The sequence below is a fragment of the Taudactylus pleione genome, unplaced genomic scaffold (genome assembly GCF_031769625.1).
Source record: "Taudactylus pleione unplaced genomic scaffold, aTauple2 ptg000209l, whole genome shotgun sequence".
In the NCBI taxonomy this organism is placed as follows: Eukaryota; Metazoa; Chordata; class Amphibia; order Anura; family Myobatrachidae; genus Taudactylus; species Taudactylus pleione.
This window is the reverse complement of record NW_028284611.1, coordinates 1,288,980-1,309,541: the sequence shown is the minus strand read 5'-3', so window position 1 is coordinate 1,309,541 and position 20,562 is coordinate 1,288,980. Positions and strand designations below refer to the sequence as shown.

Sequence of the window (20,562 nt, the reverse complement as noted above, 5' to 3'; positions counted from 1 at the left end):
TGGGACACAGGCGCACGCTTGGCACTGCTCCTTTGTTGATGCATGTGCAGCTACAGCCCACACAATTCACAAAGACAGAAAAAAAAAAAAGAATTTTTTATTCTTTGTGGAGCGCACTTTGGGGGTTACACCACCCTTTAACATACAGATGCACGCTTGGCGCTGCTGCTTTGAGGATGCACGTACAGTGCAGACAATTAACAAACACAGAAGAAAATGTTTTATTTTTGTTGGAGTGCACTTTGGGGGTTACACCACCCTTTAACAGACAGACGCACGCTTGGCGCTGCTCCTTTGTTGATGCACGTGCAGCCACAGTGCACACAATTCACAAACACAGAAAATATATATTTTTTTTGTTTGGAGTGTACTTTGGGGCTTACAGCACCCTATAATGGACAAGCAAGCCGGCCTGTTACTTATGGGACACAGGCGCACGCTTGGCGCTGCTCCTTTGTTGATGCATGTGCAGCCACAGTGCACACAATTCACAAACACAGAAAATATATATTTTTTTTGTTTGGAGTGCACTTTGGGGGTTACAGCACCCTTTAACGGTCAAGCCAGCTGGCCCTTTACCTATGACACAGGCGCACGCTTGGCGCTACTTTGCTGATGCACATGCGGCTACTGCGCACACAATTCACAAACACAAAAAAAATATATATTTTTTGTTTGGAGTGCACTTTGGGGGTTACAGCACCCTTTAACGGTCAAGCCAGCTGGCCCTTTACCTATGACACAGGTGCACGCTTGGCGCTACCTTTAATGCACGTGTGGCTACTGCGCACACAATTCACAAACACAAAAAAATATATATTTTTTATTTTGTTTGGAGGGCCCTTTGGGGGTTACAACACCCTTTAATGGACAAGCCAGCTGGCCCTTTACTTATGGGGCACAAGCGCACGCTTGGCGCTGCTCCTTTGTTGATGCATGTGCAGCCACAGTGCACACAATTCACAAACACAGAAAATATTTTTTTGTTTTGTTTGGAGTGTACTTTGGGGGTTACAGCACCTTTTAACGGACAAGCAAGCCGGCCTTTTACTTATGGGACACAGGCGCACGCTTGGCGTGGCGCTGCTCCTTTGTTGATGCACGTGCAGCCACAGTGCACACAATTCACATACACAGAAAATATATATTTTTTTTGTTTGGAGTGCCCTTTGGGGGTTACAGCACTCTTTAACGGACAAGCCAGCCGGCCCTTTACTTATGGGACACAGGCGCACGCTTGGTACTGCTCCTTTGTTGATGCACGTGCAGCCACAGTGCACACAATTCACAAACACAGAAAATATTTTTTTTTTGTTTGGAGTGCACTTTGGGGGTTACAGCACCCTTTATCGGTCAAGCCAGCCGGCCCTTTACTTATGACACAGGCGCACGCTTGGCGCTACTTTGTTGATGCACGTGTTGCTACTGCGCACACAATTCACAAACACAAAAAAATATATTTTTTTATTTTGTTTGGAGTGCCCTTTGGGGGTTACAGCACCCTTTAACGGACAAGCCAGCTGGCCCTTTACTTATGGGACACAGGCGCTCGCTTGGCGCTACTTCTTTGTTGATGCACGTGCAGCCACAGTGCACACAATTCACAAACACAGAAAATATATATATTTTTTGTTTGGAGTGCACTTTGGGGGTTACAGCACCCTTTAACGGTCAAGCCAGCCGGACCTTTACTTATGACACAGGCGCACGCTTGGCGCTATTTTTTTGATGCACATGCGGCTACTGCGCACACAATTCACAAACACAGAAAAAATATTAATTTTTTTTGCACTTGGTGGGAGCACTCCTGATGGACAGAGCACCCCCTGGACAACACTACAGCACCTCTTTAGGACTGGGACACTACACAGGACTTTGGAGTGGACACAGCCCCTATGGACAGCTGACTGCACAACACAGTCCAGCCAGCCCCTCTGGACTTTGGATGAGTGGACACAGCCCCTATGGACAACAGCAGCACAGCACAACACAGCCAACCCCTATGGACTTTGAAGTAGTGGACACTGCCCCTATGGACAACAGCAGCACAGCGCAGCACAGCACAGCACAACACTACTCTGCACTACACTACACTACACTACACTACACTACACTACACAGCCCAGCCAGCCCTAACTCCCACCCTCCCTCTTCACTGTCCACAGCCGAGTGAGAAAATGGCGCCAACGCGGCTACCTTATATAGAAACCAAAACCCGCGAGACCCAGAAGGCGGGATGATGATGTTTTGCCTCGATTTCAAAAAGTCGAGCCTGACTCAGATCGGCCTCGGATCGGGGGTGCTCGGGGGGGTTCGGATTTCAGAAATCCGAACCCGCTCACCCCTAATATATATATATATATATATATATATATATGTATATATATATATATCCACAATGACAGCACTTCTGCACTCCACCAGTCACTGGGAGGCTCGCTATCTACTTGGACCATCTATCACAGCCCCTCCTACATGTACTCCGGCATCCTACTTGCCCCTATCACACAGTGCTGCCTGTCCCCGGGTTCCGAGCTGCATGCATTGAGGCAGTCTGACACTCCTTAGATGTAGGAGGTGGCTGGACAGAGGATGGGCTCGCGCTGAGACTCCAGTGAGTGGCTGCCAAGACTGAATATCCATTTTGCTGCAGCCTCTGTACCGTGTACACTGTGGCTGTGTGTACGGGGGGCGATCGGGCGATTTGCGGAGTTGGTTGTTTTAACCTGCACTAACCTGCACCAGTAACCCAGTAGGGAGTGGATGGTTTCCAGCAACACTCATCTAGCCCAGTAGTATAGTGATAAAAAGTACACTTACTGAATGCAGTAAATAAAATGACTATTATCAACTTCAATAGGAGGGGGAGATATATTTGAATTTTACAATTCTGTGTCATCATTCCTGTGTGATAATCTCCAGATGTGGATTTGGTGATTTACCGACAGGCAGCCCTTGAGTTGAGAGAGACAGCTCCGCTTTCATTAAAATCTAGCGCCAGTCAAGAACCAATCGGCAGTGGCTGCTGGTCCACTAGCTCTGTTTGGCTCGCAACCGGCACCCAGATTCATATGACGGGTTGCTGTCTCTTTCAACTCAAGGGCTGAGGCCGCTCTGACTGCTGGTGTGGCACCAAATCCTGATGACAGTCTGCTGAATGCACACAGGGAGTGAGGTGAAAGGCTTGGGGGCGAGGTGAGTTGTCTAGGGGGAGGGCATAATGTTATAAGGGGCATTACTATGTGGCGTAATGTTATAAGGGGCATTACTGTGTTTACCATAATGTATAAGGGGCATTACTGTGTTTAGGATAATGTGTAAGGGGCATTACTGTGTGGCAATGTTATGAATTGCCTGAGGAAGAGGGGCTCCAAATCAGTGTCTTGCTTAGGGCCCCATGAGGTCTAAATCCTCCTCTGGTCTGAAGGCCTGATTCACTATGGCTGCTTGTGGCCACACAGTGAATAATTTATGCACGCCCCTGCAACAGCGTTGCAACACACGGGCACGCCTGCTTTCACCCAACCACCTTCCCATCACCACCCACAAATGGCACTTCCTGTCACTCACTCTGCCATGGGTCTGCGTAGCCTCTGCAATCGCAATTCTGATAGAAATCGCTAGTTCGCGCACTGCAATGCACAGAATACACAAACAATCAACCGATAGCGTACGTATTTGCAACTGCATTCCGTAGTGAATCAGGCCCTGACTTTATAACCACTTCAGCGACACTCTCATAACATGCCCATAAGACTGGCTATCCTGATGTGTCCACAGAGACACCTCCCTCTCATTTCCCAGGCACCATCCAGGAAAGCCCAATACAATTTCCTGGCATTTCTGAGTCCATGCATCATCTCAGTCACATCTGTATTATGACATCATCACGTCTCATACCTGAGAAGAGGAGCAGAGCTGCATGCAGAGCACCAATAAGATCTAATGCTGCCCTGGAAAGAAATAGTCCAGCTCCAGCAGCTCACACAGAAGGAAGATAGAAGAGGATAGCAAAAGAGCAGCAGAGGAGCAGGTAATTATATACATATATATCTCAGCCAAAAAGTGCTTGTCCATAGACTTCAAAGGGCACAGGAAGGAAGATACCGGCCATCCCCCCGCACTGACACCACTGCCCCCTGCTGCCGACACAGCCGGCACCCTGCACCGAGGACACTGCCAGCACCCTGCACTGCCGACACCCCAAGTACCCCTGCACTGAGGACACCACTAGCACCCCCACTCTGCCAACACAGCCGGCATGGACACCACTGACACCTCGCACTTAGGACACCATCGGCAATGCCGACACCGCAGTCACAGTAAGAGCACTATTTCTGTATCCAACCCACACTGTATACGACCTGCACTGTAACTTGCACTATTTCCAACCTGCACTATGTCCAACTCTCACTGTATCCGACCTGCACTGTATTCAACCCACACTGTATACCACATTGTACCGGACCTACAATGTATCCAACCCACACTGTATCTCATATTGTATCCGACCTGCACTGTATGCAACCCACACTGTATCCCATACTGTATCTGACCTGCACTGTATCCAACACTATATATGACCTGCACTGTATCCAAACCATAATGTATCCCACACTGAATCCAATGCACACTGTATCCAACCCACACTATATACCACACTGTACCCAACCTAAACTGTATCCAACTCACACTGTATCCAACGCACACTGTATCCCTGCACTGTACCCGACCTACAATGTATCCAACCCACACTGTATCTCATATTGTATCCGACCTGCACTGTATGCAACCCACACTGTATCCCATACTGTATCCAACCAACACTGTATCCAACACTATATATGACCTGCACTGTATCCAAACCATAATGTATCCCACACTGAATCCAATGCACACTGTATCCAACCCACACTATATACCACACTGTACCCAACCTAAACTGTATCCAACTCAAACTGTATCCAATGCACACTGTATCCCTGCACTGTACCCGACCAACAATGTATCCTGCACTGTGGCCCTGATTCAGAGGGGCCCCAAATCAGTGTCTTGCTCGCTCTGAATCAGGGCCTACAGAGAACTGTTTTTATGGTTGGGGAGATTTTGGGGAACTGCTCAACAAAAAGGTTGATAGAGGCTTTACATGGGTACAGAGGCCCTGATTCAGAGCCGGACGCTCTGACAGACCGCTTGCTCTGAATCAGGGCCGGGATGTTTTCTTTTTTGATCAGCCTCCTGGCCGCTTGCATAGCTGTGGGTGACCACCCACAGCTTATGCGAGTGGCCAAAATGATGGTCGCGATGGTCAAGACCATCGCGACAATCTGGCTTGCGACGAGACCCTTGCAGTAGAGTCTCATGGCCGCAAGCCCTGGAGTGCTTTTGGCTCTATCAGGGCCAAAAGCACTCCCACTGACATCACTAGTGATGTCAGTGGGGCCGGCCCCAGACGGTAGGCGTTCCTCCGTCTGGCCAGCCACACCCCCGGCACGCCTACCAAAGGGGACGTGCTGTCACTCCCCATTGACAGCACGCCCCCTTTAGTGCGAGACCCATAGCGACGGCTTGGCCGTCGCTATTTGGGTCTCGCGCATGCGCATGACGGAGCCCCTCCATCATGCGCATGCGCACTGGGCTAACATCGACCCGCATGCGAGCGCTCAGCGCTCGCGAGCGGGTCTGAATTAGGCTCAGAGTGCCAGTCATCAGTGGCCCAGCACCCCTAGGGCGAAATACAGTTTGGGCACTGAGAATAGGCATGTGCTGGGGGCATGTGCACTTCTCTGTTGTTGCTATTTAAACATGGTTTAGGGTAGGGATGTGCGCCAGACCATTTTTGCCGGATTTGGATTTGGTTCTAATTCGTCGTCTCCCTTTGGATTTGGATTTGCCAAACTGCGGTGACTGGCTTTGGATTTGGATTTGGATTTTTTACAAAAATGTACAAAAAAAAAGCTAAAATCACACAAATTGGGCTTTTTTTCTTCCTAGAGTATTAACCTCAATAACATTAATTTCCAGTCATTTACAGTCAATTTAGAGCACCTCACAGCTTATAGTATTGTTTTCACCATTATTGGCCAAAGGTTGCAGTGAGCTGACTGGTTACTAAGCGAAAGAGCAGTGGCACAGACACCACAGTATAAAGCACATCTATGAAACAGTGCCACACAGCAGTGGCAGAAATGAAAGGTAGTGCAAGATGGAATTGTCTTTGGGCAATCCCACCCACCCAGTGGGGTATGGCCAGCAGAGTCACAGTACTTGTATACACAGTGGGCTACGGCCCAAGGAGTCACAGTGCACAATCTTATTTACATTACACTGCACATAGTGCCCGATTCACAATACACCATAAAGTAGTGTCTCTTATTTATGTTACAACACACAGCAGTGCCCATTTTACACAATGCCCACAGCAGTGCCCCTTTTACACAATGTCCACATTAGTGACCCTTATACACAAAGCTCACAGTATTAATGCCCCCTATACAAAGCCCACAGTAGTAGTGCCCCTTATACAATGCCGACAGCAATAGTGTCCCTTACACAATGCCCCCAGCAGTGGTGTCCGTTACAAAATGCCGGCAGTAGTGGTGCCCCCTATGCAGTGCACTCAGTAGTATGACCACATTAGTAGTGCCCCTAGTAGTATGCCCCCAGTAGTAGTGTCCCTAGTAGTGTGCCCCCATCAGTATGCCCCCAGTAGCAGTGTCGCTAGTAGTATGCCCCCAGTAGTAGTGTCCCTAGTAGTATGTCCCCAATAGTAGTGTCCCTGGTAGTATGCCCCCAGTAGTAGTGTCCCTAGAAGTATGCCCCCAGTAGTAGTGTCCCTAGTAGTATTTCCCCAGTAGTAGTTTCCCTAGTAGTATTTCCCCAGTAGTAGTTTCCCTAGCAGTATGTCCCAGTAGAAGTGTCCCTAGTAGTATGCCCCCAATAGTAGTGTCCCTGGTAGTATGCCCCCAGTAGTAGTGTCCCTAGTAGTATGCCCCCAGTAGTAGTGTCCCTAGTAGTATGCCCCCAATAGTAGTGTCCCTGGTAGTATGCCCCCAGTAGTAGTGTCCCTAGTAGTATTTCCCCAGTAGTAGTTTCCCTAGTAGTATGCCCCAGTAGAAGTGTCCTTAGTAGTATGCCCCCAGTAGTAGTGTCCCTAGTAGTATGTCCCCAGTAGTAGTGCCCCTAGTAGTATGCCCTTAGTAGTGCCCCCATTAGTGTTCCCCCAGTAGTAGTAGCCCCTACTATGCCCCATTAGTAAGCCTCCATTACAAGTGCCTCCAGTAGCGCCGCTTAACACAAAAAAAAAAAAACTTACCTGAATCCTCGCTACTGCCGTGACCGCAGCTGTCTGCTCCTCTCTGCACTATCGGAAAGACGTCATGATGTCTCTCCTATCACCCGCAGCGGGGGGAGCCGGAAGACGGAGATCATGAGTGAGCTCCAACCGGCTCTCTCCCGGGACGCAACAGCCAATGAGAGTCTGTCTGACTCTCATTGGCTGCTATTACAAACACACATCTGCTGCTGGCAGCTGTGTGTTTGTTTCTGTGTAGGGCAGACGACTATCACAGCGCTCTGCCCTACACTAGAGGAGCCCTGATGTCGGATTCTCTCGCAAGAATCCGACATCAGGAGGCCGCCATTTGGCCTCGAAGGGGGAACCGAGTCAGGCGGGAAACACCCGAACAGGGTTCGGGTGGACTCGGATCCCCTATGGTCGGAGCGGTTCGGATTCCTCAGAATCCAAACCGCTCATCTCTAGTTTGGGTTTGTTTGCTGCTTGTTAACTACAACTACGTGTTTTGAGCAAGGAAATTCCACGTATGAATCCAATTCCGACACATCGTGATGACAAATCGTGTAAAATATGCCCAAATCATTAGTGTCCACTCACGATCATGATGCCGATGCGCGTCCCCGCAGGTCGTACATCGCATCTTCAGATCTGCCGTGCTGCAGGGCAGATCTGACAATCTCAGTCACGATGCACTGGAATAGTTAGGAGGCGCGATAGATCGTTTGTCACATTGGACAGTGTTTTAACACCAATCGCGCCCATGACTGTTGGGGAGAGTTCAAGGGGAAATCTACACAATGTCAGATCGTGAGCACATCGCCAAGTGTGTAGGCACCTTTAGTGTGATTGGTTATTGCTATTATAGGCCCTCATTCAGAGCCGTACGCTCTGAGCAGAGCGCACGCTCTGAATGAGGGCCGCCCTCCATGAAAATGGAGCATCCTCCTGGACGCTCGTATAGCTGTGGGTCACCACCCACAGGCTATACGAGCGTGCAGTTTGATGGCCGCGATGGTCGTGACCATCGCGACCATCGAAACAGCGAGCCGGAGCCTGCGGTTGAGGTTTTCAACCGCAAGCTCCGGAGTGATTTTGGCTCTATCAGAGCCAAAATCACTCCCACTGACATCACTAGTGATGTCAGTGGGCCGGCTTCTGACGGGAGGCGTTCCCGTAGGAACGCCCCCGTCAGGGAGGCAGGCCCCCGGCTCGCCCACCAAAGGGGGCGTGCTGTCAGTCAACATCGACAGCACGCCCCCTTTGATAAGACACAAGGAGCGAAGGACTTTCCTTCGCTCGTCGCGTCTGGTGCATGCGCACGACGGAGCTCCCTCCGTCGTGCTCATGCTCAGTCCAGAACATCGACCCACTTGCGAGCAGACAGCCGCTCGCGAGTGGGTCTGAATCAGGCCCATAGTACTAATTTGGAAAACATTTGTTAACAAAAATAACTGCCGTGTGTTTGTGCCGCTGCTCTGTTGGTTGCTTAGTTTAGCCAGCCAGCCTTTGGCCTATGTGAACAAAATTATGAGCTGTGTTATGGTCAAAATTGACTGGAAATTACTGGAAATTAATGTTATTGAGGTCAATAATACTAAAGGAAAAATTTATCTTTTTTTTTTTATAAATTTGTGAAAAAAAACTCAGATCCAAACCAAAACCAAAACACGTGAGCGTGGTTTTGCAAAACCAGAACCAAAACTAAAACATGAAAGTTAATCCAGATCCAAAACCAAAGTCAAATCACACAGGTCGGCGCACATCGTATATATGTGTAGTTGTCCTATCTTCCATAACTGGCTCTTAGATTAAACCAGCAGTGACTGTATAATGAATAGTGGCCCTGATTCAGACCCACTCGCGAGTGGCTGTCCGCTCGCAAGTGGGTCGATGGTCTGCACTGCGCATGCGCACGATGGAGGGAGCTCCGTCGTGCGCATGCGCGAGACGCGACGAGCGAAGGACTTTCCTTCGCTCGTAGTGTCTGATCAAAGGGGGCGTGCTGTCGATGTTGATTGACAGCACGCCCCCTTCGGTGGGCGTGCCGGGGGCGTGTCTGCCAGACGGAGGCGTTCCCAAGGGAACGCCTACCGTCAGAAGCCGGCCCCACTGACATCACTAGTGATGTCAGTGGGAGTGATTTTGGCTCTGATAGAGCCAAAATCACTCCTGGCCTTGCGGTTGAGAAACTCAACCGCAGGCTTCTGCTCATAGTGGCGATGGTCGCGATGGTCTTGACCATCGCGACCATCATCCTGCACGCTCGTATATGCTGTGGGTGGTGACCCACAGCTATACGAGCGTCCAGGAGGACGCTCCATAGTAATGGAGGTGGGCCCTGATTCAGAGCGAGCGCTCTGGTCAGAGCGTCTGGCTCTGAATCAGGGCCAGTGTTCTATTCACATAGCCATATTTTGTGCCCATGATGATAGTGTAATATCTGATATATGCTGTATATATAGTGAGGTCTAATGTACCGTAGTACAGGGAGTGGAGACAAGGCCCAGATTTTAAATAAGGACTCAGGAGATACTAGAATAGAAACTGGCTCTAATGATGTAGCAGTGGAAAATTGGGGAATACAGTAAGTAAATAACCAGAGAGCAGCTTACCATGCAAAGCAGCGTGCAGCTGTCAGTATCCACTGGTTGGAGATCAGGGACCCACCACACATATGGTAACCTTGGTACCGCAGACTGACCTGCCAGGGCCACGCTCCTTCAGTAGCATCTGTACTGCCAACTATCCGACTGGTGATCACCGGAATTCCGCAGGCTGGCTGGACCGGGGTACTGAAGGTAGAGGATACAGCAGTCGGATATTCTGAAAAATAATAAAGAAATTAAATAACTTCTTTACCTAATTGGGTTTCAGAAAATTCTTAGAATTTTGGGGAACAAACTAAAATGCTTGTTTCAATGTAGCTTTAATATACAAGACCCACAATATCTCTTTACTGAAGCACTGACTAAAGGTGCCCACACACATACCGATCTGCACACGATCCCACGATGTGTGCGATTTCCCCTGAACTCTCCCCCGGCAGCTCCCCGGCTGCTCCTACACACGATTTGGAGTAAAAAGCATCCAATCTGACTTAAGATCTATCGTGCATCTTAACTTTTTTTTTTCTTTTCCCAGTGCATTGTGTCCCAGATTGTCAGATCTGACGTTGCGATGTGCGACCAGCGGGGACGCGCATCGCATCGTGATCATAAGTGGGAACTCACGATTTTCTCACGATTTGGCCATATTTTACACGATCTGTCGTCACGATTCATCGGAAATGGCCAGATCGTGTAAAACATCGCTATGTGTGTGGGCACCTTTAGACTTATCGCCTAACTATGCCTTTTCTTTATCCAAAATGCTACTGAACTGTTTATCCACTTTCTCGCCATCTTCCCCTCCCTCATTACTGAAGGAATTCCCCTCACTCATCTAATCACACGTTCAATCCATCTTTAATTTTGCAGCAAGACAGATATTCTCGCCTCCCCACATCTGACGCATTACTTTGCAAACCCCTATACTGGCCCCTGTCTCCTTCAGACTCCAGTTTAAATGACTCGCCCCTACCTACAAAGCCTTTAACAACACCAGCCCTTATAATAGCTCAACTCTCATTACATAATACTCTCCCTCTCTGCCCCGTAGATCTAGCAGTGACCTGTACCCACCTCTCATTCCTAAGTCCAGACTACAAATCTCCACATCAGACTCTCCCACAGGCTGCTAATTCTTAATATGTAGCTTCTCTGAAAACCCATCTCTTTAGTAGAGCTTACCCTTCCCCCATTTATACCACCCACTGGTGCAATCTCAGCACTGTCACAATCTCCACTCTCCCTCCTGTTGTCTGTGCTCACGTATACACAGGATCCATTTGCAAAGTGAGTGACAGGTAGTCAACATTTGGGGGAGATAATGGGGGGTGAGTAGAGAAACGTAGGCGTCTCAGGACCATATAAACACTGTTTTCTGGACGTCCATAAATTAGCCACTGCATTATTGCCGTCAGAAGGAAAGCAAACTGCATGTGTGGAGACTCGCTGCGTCTACGGCAGTTTAGAGTTACTCGGAAGTCTGACGGCCATCTGATCTGCTATCAGTGTTTCTGAGGTTTCCGGTTTTGTGCGTGAGTGGCGGATGTGAGATGCTCTCAGTGGGCAGTGAGTGAGTCATTAGCGTATTTTCCCAATTGCGGTCCGGGAGAGATTACAGCTGTGATGGCATTTGAGTCTACAGCTTGCATCAGGTCCTAAGCTCTCTCATGAGCAGGGCCCTCCCTCCTCTTTGGTTTCTAATGTCTGTTTATTTTGTCTACCTCATATGTCCCTAATTGCCTAAAAATAATAACAATAATAATTCCACCGGTAACGGAATAACCTTTTTCCAGTGATAAACTCTATTCATTGTACACCTGCCGCCACTAATGTGACCAAATCATCATAACACAACAGTCCGCAATAAACCCCAGATACACTATGCCACTATCAAAATACTACTTTATGTACGTTATTCCTGATAAATCTGACGACTCTCACCCTCAGTAATGGAATCACCATACATGAGACATGTTACTATATGTGTGTACACAAAATTGATGAATTAAACTTCCAGAATTAACTCGAGATTTTCACAATTTTATTGCAAAATGGGGACACCCAGGGGACACATCTACATACATTTGGTAAAAGTATGACATCTGTGTCCTGTTATAGAACATATAGACAAACGTGTGTATTCTATAGCCCTTTTGCTTTTTATTATTTCTATAACTCAGCATTGTACTTTCTTTTGTAAATAAAGTGTTCCTTTATTAGTATTAGTTTGTGTTGCCAAGCCTGCACAATTGAGATAGAATGTATGGGGGCCGGTGGCCCCTTTTTTATTTACCACTGGTGGTGGCAGTAAAGATACGGGTGTAGTATAACGTGCAGAGAGAATATTCATTGTATTGTATTCGACTCTGCCCTCACTACATCAGGACTTGGGAATCTGGGCCTGATTCAGAGCCGGATGCTCTGACCAGAGCACTCGCTCTGAATCAGGGCCCTCCTACCTAAAAATGGAGCGGCCTCTTGGACGCTCGCATAGCTGTGGGTTACCACCCACAGCTTATGCAAGCATCCATGATGATGGTCGCGATGGTCTTGACCATCGCGACCATCATCATGGACGCTCGCATAAGGCTTGCGACGAGACCCTGCGGTAGGATCTCGTTGCCGCAAGCCCTGGAGTGATTTTGGCTCTATCAGAGCCAAAATCACTCCCACAGACATCACTAGTGATGTCAGTGGGGCCGGACCTAGACGGTAGGCGTTCCCATGGGAACGCCTCCGTCTGGCAGCCACGCCCCAGGCACGCCCACCCACCCACAGCTTATGCGAGCGACCAAAAAGATGGTCGCGATGGTCTATCGGGCTTGCGACGAGACCGTTGCGGTAGGGTCTCGTTGGCCGCAAGCCCTGGAGTGCTTTTGGCTCTATCAGAGCCAAAAACACTCCCACTGACATCACTAGTGATGTCAGTGGGGCCGGACCCAGACGGTAGGCGTTCCCATAGGAACGCCTCCGTCTGGGCAGCCACGCCCCCAGCATGCCCACCAAAGGGGGAGTGCTGTCAGTCACCATCGACAGCACGCCCCCTTTGGTGCGAGACCCGGAGCGACAGCTTGGCTGTCGCTATGCGGGTCTCGTGCATGCGCAAGATGGAGCAGCCTCCGTCGTGCGCATGCGCACTTGGGCAACATCGACCCGGTGCGAGCATCCTACGCTCGCGAGCGGGTCTGAATTAGGCCCTCTGCACGATTGCAGTCCTAACGCTAGTGTGATACGGCTTCATGCACTTGAAAAAGGATTCGTCCGAAACACATTGTGCCTATGCCGTGCTGCAAAACCCTGGACTACTGAGGACCCTCCATTTCAAGGGCTAAGCTGGGTGCAGTGCCAACGAATGGCCCTGTACTTGGACCTTTTGGACTTTTAAGTCTGTACACACCACCATTTACTTATGGTATGATCCAGGAGTTCATTGTGTATATAGCTATAATACTATGTTATGCTTTTTTGCACCATCTATGCACTTTTTCATATGTTTACAATAAGTGATGAATTTTTGTACTTTATATGCAGTTTTATACCTATGTTTACATAAAGTGATGCATTGACATTTTTTACTTTATGTAATATACTGTTTTTTTAATAAATACACCATTAATGTTTTAATGTTTATTGGATTCATCTGTCCAGCAAAAAGCACATTTTATATTATCACTTCCCTTTTCTCCTTATGATGACACAGGTATTGATGTTGACCTGATATGTCATTTTATTTGCTGCAGATTTCTGGTTTATTGCGCAATTGCTAAAATAATCCTCTTTTTTAGTATTTGAACCGGCATCTGTTTTCTTTCTGTCACCACTTCCAATCTTCTATCTTCCTGCACCTGTGATTTTCATCCTGCCGGGTCTTCTTTTCTTTGAGGTGTATCTTACACCTCTTAGATGGCTCTTCTATGTTCCCGCTCCGCCATCATACTGACTTCACATTGCTTGCGCCAGCTTATAAAATTCTGAGTGAGTGGCTGGGCAAGTTGTGATTGGCTTGCCGCAGTCGCGCCTGATTGGCTGCCAGTCTGTGAGAAGCAAATGACTCACGACTGGTGTCAATTTTAAATAGTGATTTATCAGCACTGGTGTCTGATGCCCGGTCCAAGCACTGACCATAGATTCATCCCCAGTGGATTTCTGGACAGTCCAGAGTAATTCTGATTGGTTGTTAGTTTGGTCTCTGGAGTCTGATTGCTCTAGGTAAGTGCCTAAGTCACCTAGATCCAGGACTGGCCCTGGGGACAGGACAAAATAAGAACCCATCACTGAAGAAAGCTTAAAACAGTGACCACTAGTGTTCTTTATGCCAACTGAACATGTTGCACAAGTACTACTGTCAGTGCCGTAACAGGACAACACTGTGCCCTGTGCCAGCCCCACCCCCTGAGTGCACGATATTATGATAGGCCATCAGCATCATGAAGTACGGCACTGCCCAAAGTTTCCTCAGTGATACTGGCTGCAGGGTGTGATTCCAGACACTCTGCTAGCCAGATGCAGGGGCCACAGGGCAGAGATGGTGAAACTCCCAGGACTCTGCGCCACGGAGGATTGTACAGCTTGTACACCCCAAATTATGACCATGACTACAGTAGTAGTCTAATGGTTTGGAGTAGCTTGGTAACTGGTGTTGATTCCCAAAGCTGTTTCCCAGCAGCTTTTATCAGCAAGGAGTCAGCAGAGATCACCCAAGGAGGAATAGAGGTAGCAGCAGCAATGAGATGACAGAATTTAGATGTTATGCCAGAAGATCTTCTAGACAACTTTATCCTTGGTGTGATGACACTACTGGAACTACCAATTTCCGTCTACCTTATCAAATTTTCTTAGCTGTATTAAATGTGCGGGTAGATGATTATGTGGAAAGCAGAGCACAGAGCTGATCTAATGAGCAGCCATGTGCCAAATGGCTTATTTCCCAGCACACAGATGTTAAAATGATATCTCTTTGGTTAGAAATAATCATGCACACCTATTGATACTGTTATACGTATAAAGGTATTTTCTAGGACAAGTCCCACAACAACCTTAAGGACTGGTACACGGCAAGCTGCGGCCATTACACAGCCTTGAGGGCTGATAAGCCTTGACAAGATGTGGCCTTTGGGCTATATAGCAGCCTTAAGGGCTGGTAAGCCTTGACAAGATGTGGCCTTTAGGCCATGAAGCAAGATGCAGCCTTTCGCCATGTACCAGCCTTGAGGGCTGGTAAGTCTTGGCAGGATGTGGCCTTTGGGCCATGAAGCGAGATGCGGCCTTTGGCCGTGTAGCAGCCTTGAGGCCTGGTAAGCCTTGGCAGGTTGTCGCTGTCATGCGACTTGTGCCACCGGGTTGACACAAGCGGCAGTACACTTGATTGCACACACTGGGTGCTGATGTGGTGAAATCATTTGTCCAGGGGATCATGTTTTTGGAATCCCTCATGGATGAGGTTAATAACTGAGATCTAGGAATCTCTAAGATTTTTCATTTCTGTTCTCTCAAAAAATTAGGGTCATATCCTCTAGAAATAAATTTGTCTATCAAAAAATCGAATTCTTCTGGCCCTTTTCTAGGATCACTCGTGATACGTGAAACTTGCATCATTTGGGAAAGGGGAAGGCCCCTTTCTAAGGACTCTGCATGATGGCTGGATGCTGCAGAATCATATTTCTATCAGTGACCTTTCTGAAAACCTCTGTTTTAAAGACCTGATTAACTTATTTAACCTTCACATCCAAAAAATGGACCTCAGAAGAACTATATGTACAAGTAAATTTGATGGATGAGGTTGAGCTATTGATATTATCAACAACTTGCTGCAAACAACTGGCACCCCCGGTCCATAGAAGAAAATTGTCATCTATGTACCGGGGGTACCACAAAATATGATTGCTAACCTCAATATTACTGAAGAATAGTTCAAACTCTCATTCAAACATAAAAACATTAGCATATGAGGGGGCTATGGGCAAACCCATAGCATACCCCCGCAGCTGCAAAAAAAACTCTCCATCAAAATGAAAATAGTTCCTACATAAGGTCAACTCCAAGAGTTGAAGAAACAAATTGTGGTCAAACACTGAAATATACAGATTAGTTTCCAGAAAATTTTTCATGGCTCCTAGCCCTTCTTGATGTGGTATAGAGGTATACAAACTGCATATGTCTAGACACACCATCAAAGTGTTGATCGGAACTTCTTGGAAATTGGACAATTTCTGCAAAAAGGTAGGGGTGTCCTTAAGAAAAGTCCGCTGTTCACATATCAAAGGTTGTAAAATACAATCCAACAGCTGAGACACTGATTGCAGGAAAGAGTCTCTCGCCAACACAATGGGATGTCCAGGAGGCCTACTAGGGTTTTTATGGAGCATTAAACAACTTTTGATGAATTAGCTGCGAGTCTTTGGCCTTAGTAGGAATGACTTCCAATTCATGTTGGTAATCCAGAGTTGGATCTCTTCTAAGTTTTTTGTATACTGCCTCATCTGTCAGCTGAGATTGAATTTCTGCTCTATAATCAGTAATATCCTAAATGATGATGGCACCACCTTTGTCGGCGGGCTTAATTACAATATCAGAATATGACTCAAGATCCCAAAGTGCGTCACACTCCACTTTTGATAGATTCAAATGTACCTTACCAGGGACAGACATAAATTTAGTCACTGATTCATCCAACAGTTTATTGAAACTCTTCAATTATGCATTTGTAGATATCGGGTCGAACTTACACCTAGATGTTTTACTAAAGAAAACATCTATATGTGAGGATTCTATGGCAGGATGGCAGGAGCAGCATCATGTTGAAAGTGTTCTTTCAGCCTTAATTTTCACCCAAATCTATGGGAATCACACTTCCAGTTAAATTCATTGAATTTATTGGTAGGAATGAAGCTTAAGCCCTTATTGAGGACACAGGGCCAGATTCAGAGCCGGACGCTCTGACAAGAGCGCTCGCTCTGAATCAGGACCATCCTACCTAATATTGGAGTGGCCTACTGGCCATTCGCATAGCTGTGGGTGACCACCCACAGCTTATGCGAGCGGCCAAAAAGATGGTCGCGATGGTCTATTGGGCTTGCGACGAGACCCTGCGGTAGGGTCTCGTTGGCCGCAAGCCCTGGAGTGCTTTTTGCTCTATCAGAGCCAAAAACACTCCCACTGACATCACTAGTGATGTCAGTGGGGCCGGACCCAGACATTAGGCATTCCCATAGGAACGCCTCCGTCTGGGCAGCCATGCCCCCGGCATGCCCACCAAAGGGGACGTGCTGTCACTCACCATCGACAGCACGCCCCCTTTGGTGCGAGACCCGGAGCGACAGCTTCCCCGTCGCAAACCGGGTCTCGCGCATGCGCATGATGGAGCAGCCTCCGTCGTGCGCATGCGCACTTGGGCAACATCGACCCGGTGCGAGCGCTAAGCGCTCGCGAGCGGGTCTGAACCAGGCCCACAGATCTCAGTGTCACTCAAAATGTGTTTTGACAAGTTAAAAATTAGGCTGTCTTCTTCATTGTTGTCCTTCCTCTTCCTCTTGTTTTGCCCTCATAGTTTGGCGTCTTTACGCTATTTTATCATCGATCATGTGCCAGCCTCTTTGAGATGTGGTGATCGGGCAAAATTGTTGCTTCTTAAGGAATCCAGATGGATCATGAGATTAAGGACCATTGCTCCAATGGGACTTAATGAAAAATTCAATTGGAACAGTTTAATTTAATAAGTATTGAGTATCTGTTACTTGTAGCACTCTGTCTGTGGTATATTATTTGTCAGGATTGCCATATTGTTTCTATATTTATAGCGATGTTGAAACACTCTCTGTTTAGTATTTTGATATGTCTTGGGTACCATTGCCATAGTCTTATATGTATGGTTTTAATAATTTTTTTTGTTGGTGCACCTTCCCCTTCGTATAAACTCTCCTGCAACTGAAGCGCATCCTAAACTGCTTCCGTGGAGAGCAGTATTCAGTAGTCATGGAGTGCATACTGTTTGGGCACCATGGTAATGAGTCCTGCAGCGCCGGGAAGTGACGTGAACACGTGCAACAGGCAGTGAGCACCTTGACGGAGGTGAGAAAGCATCATACATGGGGTATATATTGGTGGTAAGTGACTTGTTCGTATGTCTGTTTATGCTATGATGGGGTCCTGACGACGGGGCTGCGGCCTTGAAACGTCGACTTCAAAATACAACCATATTTTGTTTAATACCTCTGAGTGCCAGTTTTCTTTGGATGTGCTGCTTATTTGTTTACTGGGCACCGGAGGACATTATTGCAAGTGTTTGAGTGCTGGCAGGCTTTGGATCTGTATATATTATATATAGCATAGTACCGGCCGGACTATTAGCCTGTAGTTCTGCACCTATTTGTTTTTTATATTTGTAAATAACCTATACTTTATGTATATAATTACAGTTTCATACAGTAATTGAAAACAAAGTTTCCAAGCAGTTCCCTCTCAATAACTTTATTATTAATTAAGTTATTCTGTCTCCTCACCTGTAGTTGTGACGATCCCCATGGCCTGGTCACAATCTATGGCTGGCTTGGGGATATCTGATAGATGGGTAAACATCAGGTCTGGCACATAGTCCTGGATCCATGACTGATAGGTGGGCACGAGGGTGTACACACCTGGGCGATTTAGAACGGCACATCCTATACCCCAGCTTACAAGGCCAACTTGGTACCAGGCACCCTGCACTTTACACACCAGAGGTCCCCCGCCATCTCCCTGGAAAACATTAGTGTTAATATGTTGTTATATACGGACATGTTTTCTGTAATACAACATGCAAACCATGCTCTGCCAGTACATCCCTCTATCCTTACATCAGCATGTACTATCTGTACTGAGAATCCCCCCCTCCTCTCTGTGATTTGCTGCTTCCTCCATTACACACAGCTAACATTCAGCCTTCCCTGTGGCTCCCACCTGTTATCTCTCAGAATGACGTGTCATGCATCTTCCATATCTGGGATATACCAAACAAATTAATGAAGGGGAGGAGCATCTGAAACATCTGCTCTAAGAATTTTCTGCCCAACACTGGCATCCTTTGCGCCAAATTAATGGAAGCAGCAACATTTTGTAAAAGTGTGTACGGATGACCAGGTAGCGGCTTTGCAGAGCTGCTCAACCAAGGCACCATGACATACAGCCCAAGAAGCTCTGACAGCACGAGTTGAGTGGGTCTGAATTAAAGTCATAACTTTTACATTTGAGGACAAATATGCCTGCTTAATGGCTGATGTGATCCATCTAGTGATCGATCCTTTCGAGGCAGGCCAGCCTCTTTTTGGTGCATCAATTAAAGATGCAGTATGGTCCAAGTAAATGCGTAATGCACGTTCCACATTCAACAGTGCTAAAAAAGAATCTTCAAAGAATCCCTGAGAAAAGCCGGACGGACGATATCCTGGTTAATGTAGAAAGCTGATACCATCTTTGGAAAAATGGAAGGCTTAGTGCACAACACCACCTTATCCTTGCAATTCACAATTTACAAAGGCTCAAACAGTGCCTTTTGAAATGCCTCCAAAACTAAATGCAAGTCCCAAGGAGTCTGTATGCGAAGAACACCTTGTAAGAAGGTTTGAACTTCAGGAATGAGGCCAATTTCCTTTGAAACAGGATTGATAGGGCCAAAATTTGTCCTGTAAGAGAGGACAATCGAAGACCTTTAACCAACCCCTCTTGCAAAAAAGACAAGAGATGAGATACTCAGAACTTTTCAGGTTTGAATCTGTGTTGTTCACACCAAAAAAAATCTATATCTTCCATATCCGATGATAAATCTGGGAAGTAATTGATTTACAAGGCTGTATCATGGTTTTCACGCCAGCTTCTGAAAACCCTTTGGGTCTTAAAATATTGGATTCAAGAACCATGCCATCAAAGCCAAGCAATGCAAATTGGGGTGACACCATGGACCCTGAAGCAACAGATCTGGATGCAGGGACAGATGATATGGAACGTCTGCCAACATGGTCCAAATAATTTTGTACCAATGACGGTGCAGCCAATCTGGAGCCACCAGAATGACCGGCTGTGCCACTAATCGAATCCGCTGAATTACCATTGTAATCATTATCAGAGGAGGAAATATGTATCCCAGCCGGAAAACCCAAGTTGCTATAATGGCATCCACCAGAGATGCCTGAGGCTCCCGGGATCGAGATCCATACCTTGGAAGTTTCTTGTTGAGAAGAGAAGCCATCAGATCTATGTCTGAAGATCCTCATCTGGCAACTAATTCTGCAAACACCTCCTTGTGTAATTCCCATTCCCATGGATGCACTCTGTGGTGACTCAAGAAGCCCACTCCCAGTTGTCCACTCTTGGAATGTAAATTGCTGAAATAGCTGGAACCCAATTATCTTCCCAATGGAGGATGTGAGAAACTTCCCTCATTGCTAGCCAGCTGCATGTGCCACCCGGCTTGTTTATATAAGCAACTGCTATGGCATTGCACTGGTAAATTCCTTAGATGGCATTGAGCCTGAATAAATGTGTATCAAATTGCCCTCAATTCCAGTATATTGATGGAAAAAGAGGCTTCTGGGACAGACCATCTGGTGAAAGGAACGGCTCAGAATGAAGTCTTCCGTTTTTCCCAGTATCTGCATAGCCCGGAGAGCAGAGATATGATACATCTGT

At 47.2% G+C, this 20,562-nt stretch overlaps 1 protein-coding gene across 2 annotated transcripts in view; it reads right to left on the bottom strand.

Annotated features, from left to right (window-relative positions):
- The window catches only part of LOC148517803 (transmembrane protease serine 9-like), a 267,334-nt gene that overhangs the window by 20,784 nt on the left and 225,988 nt on the right, over positions 1-20,562 (bottom strand). Inside the window, exons 11-12 of one of the 2 annotated variants that reach the window (XM_088478151.1) lie at positions 18,402-18,636; positions 9,910-10,120 (exon numbers count right to left, since the gene is read on the bottom strand). In XM_088478151.1, coding sequence (XP_088334277.1) covers positions 9,910-10,120; positions 18,402-18,636 — 446 coding nt within the window. The remainder of the gene's footprint in view (positions 1-9,909; positions 10,121-18,401; positions 18,637-20,562) is intronic. The other variant, XM_088478152.1, reaches the window with a different exon arrangement.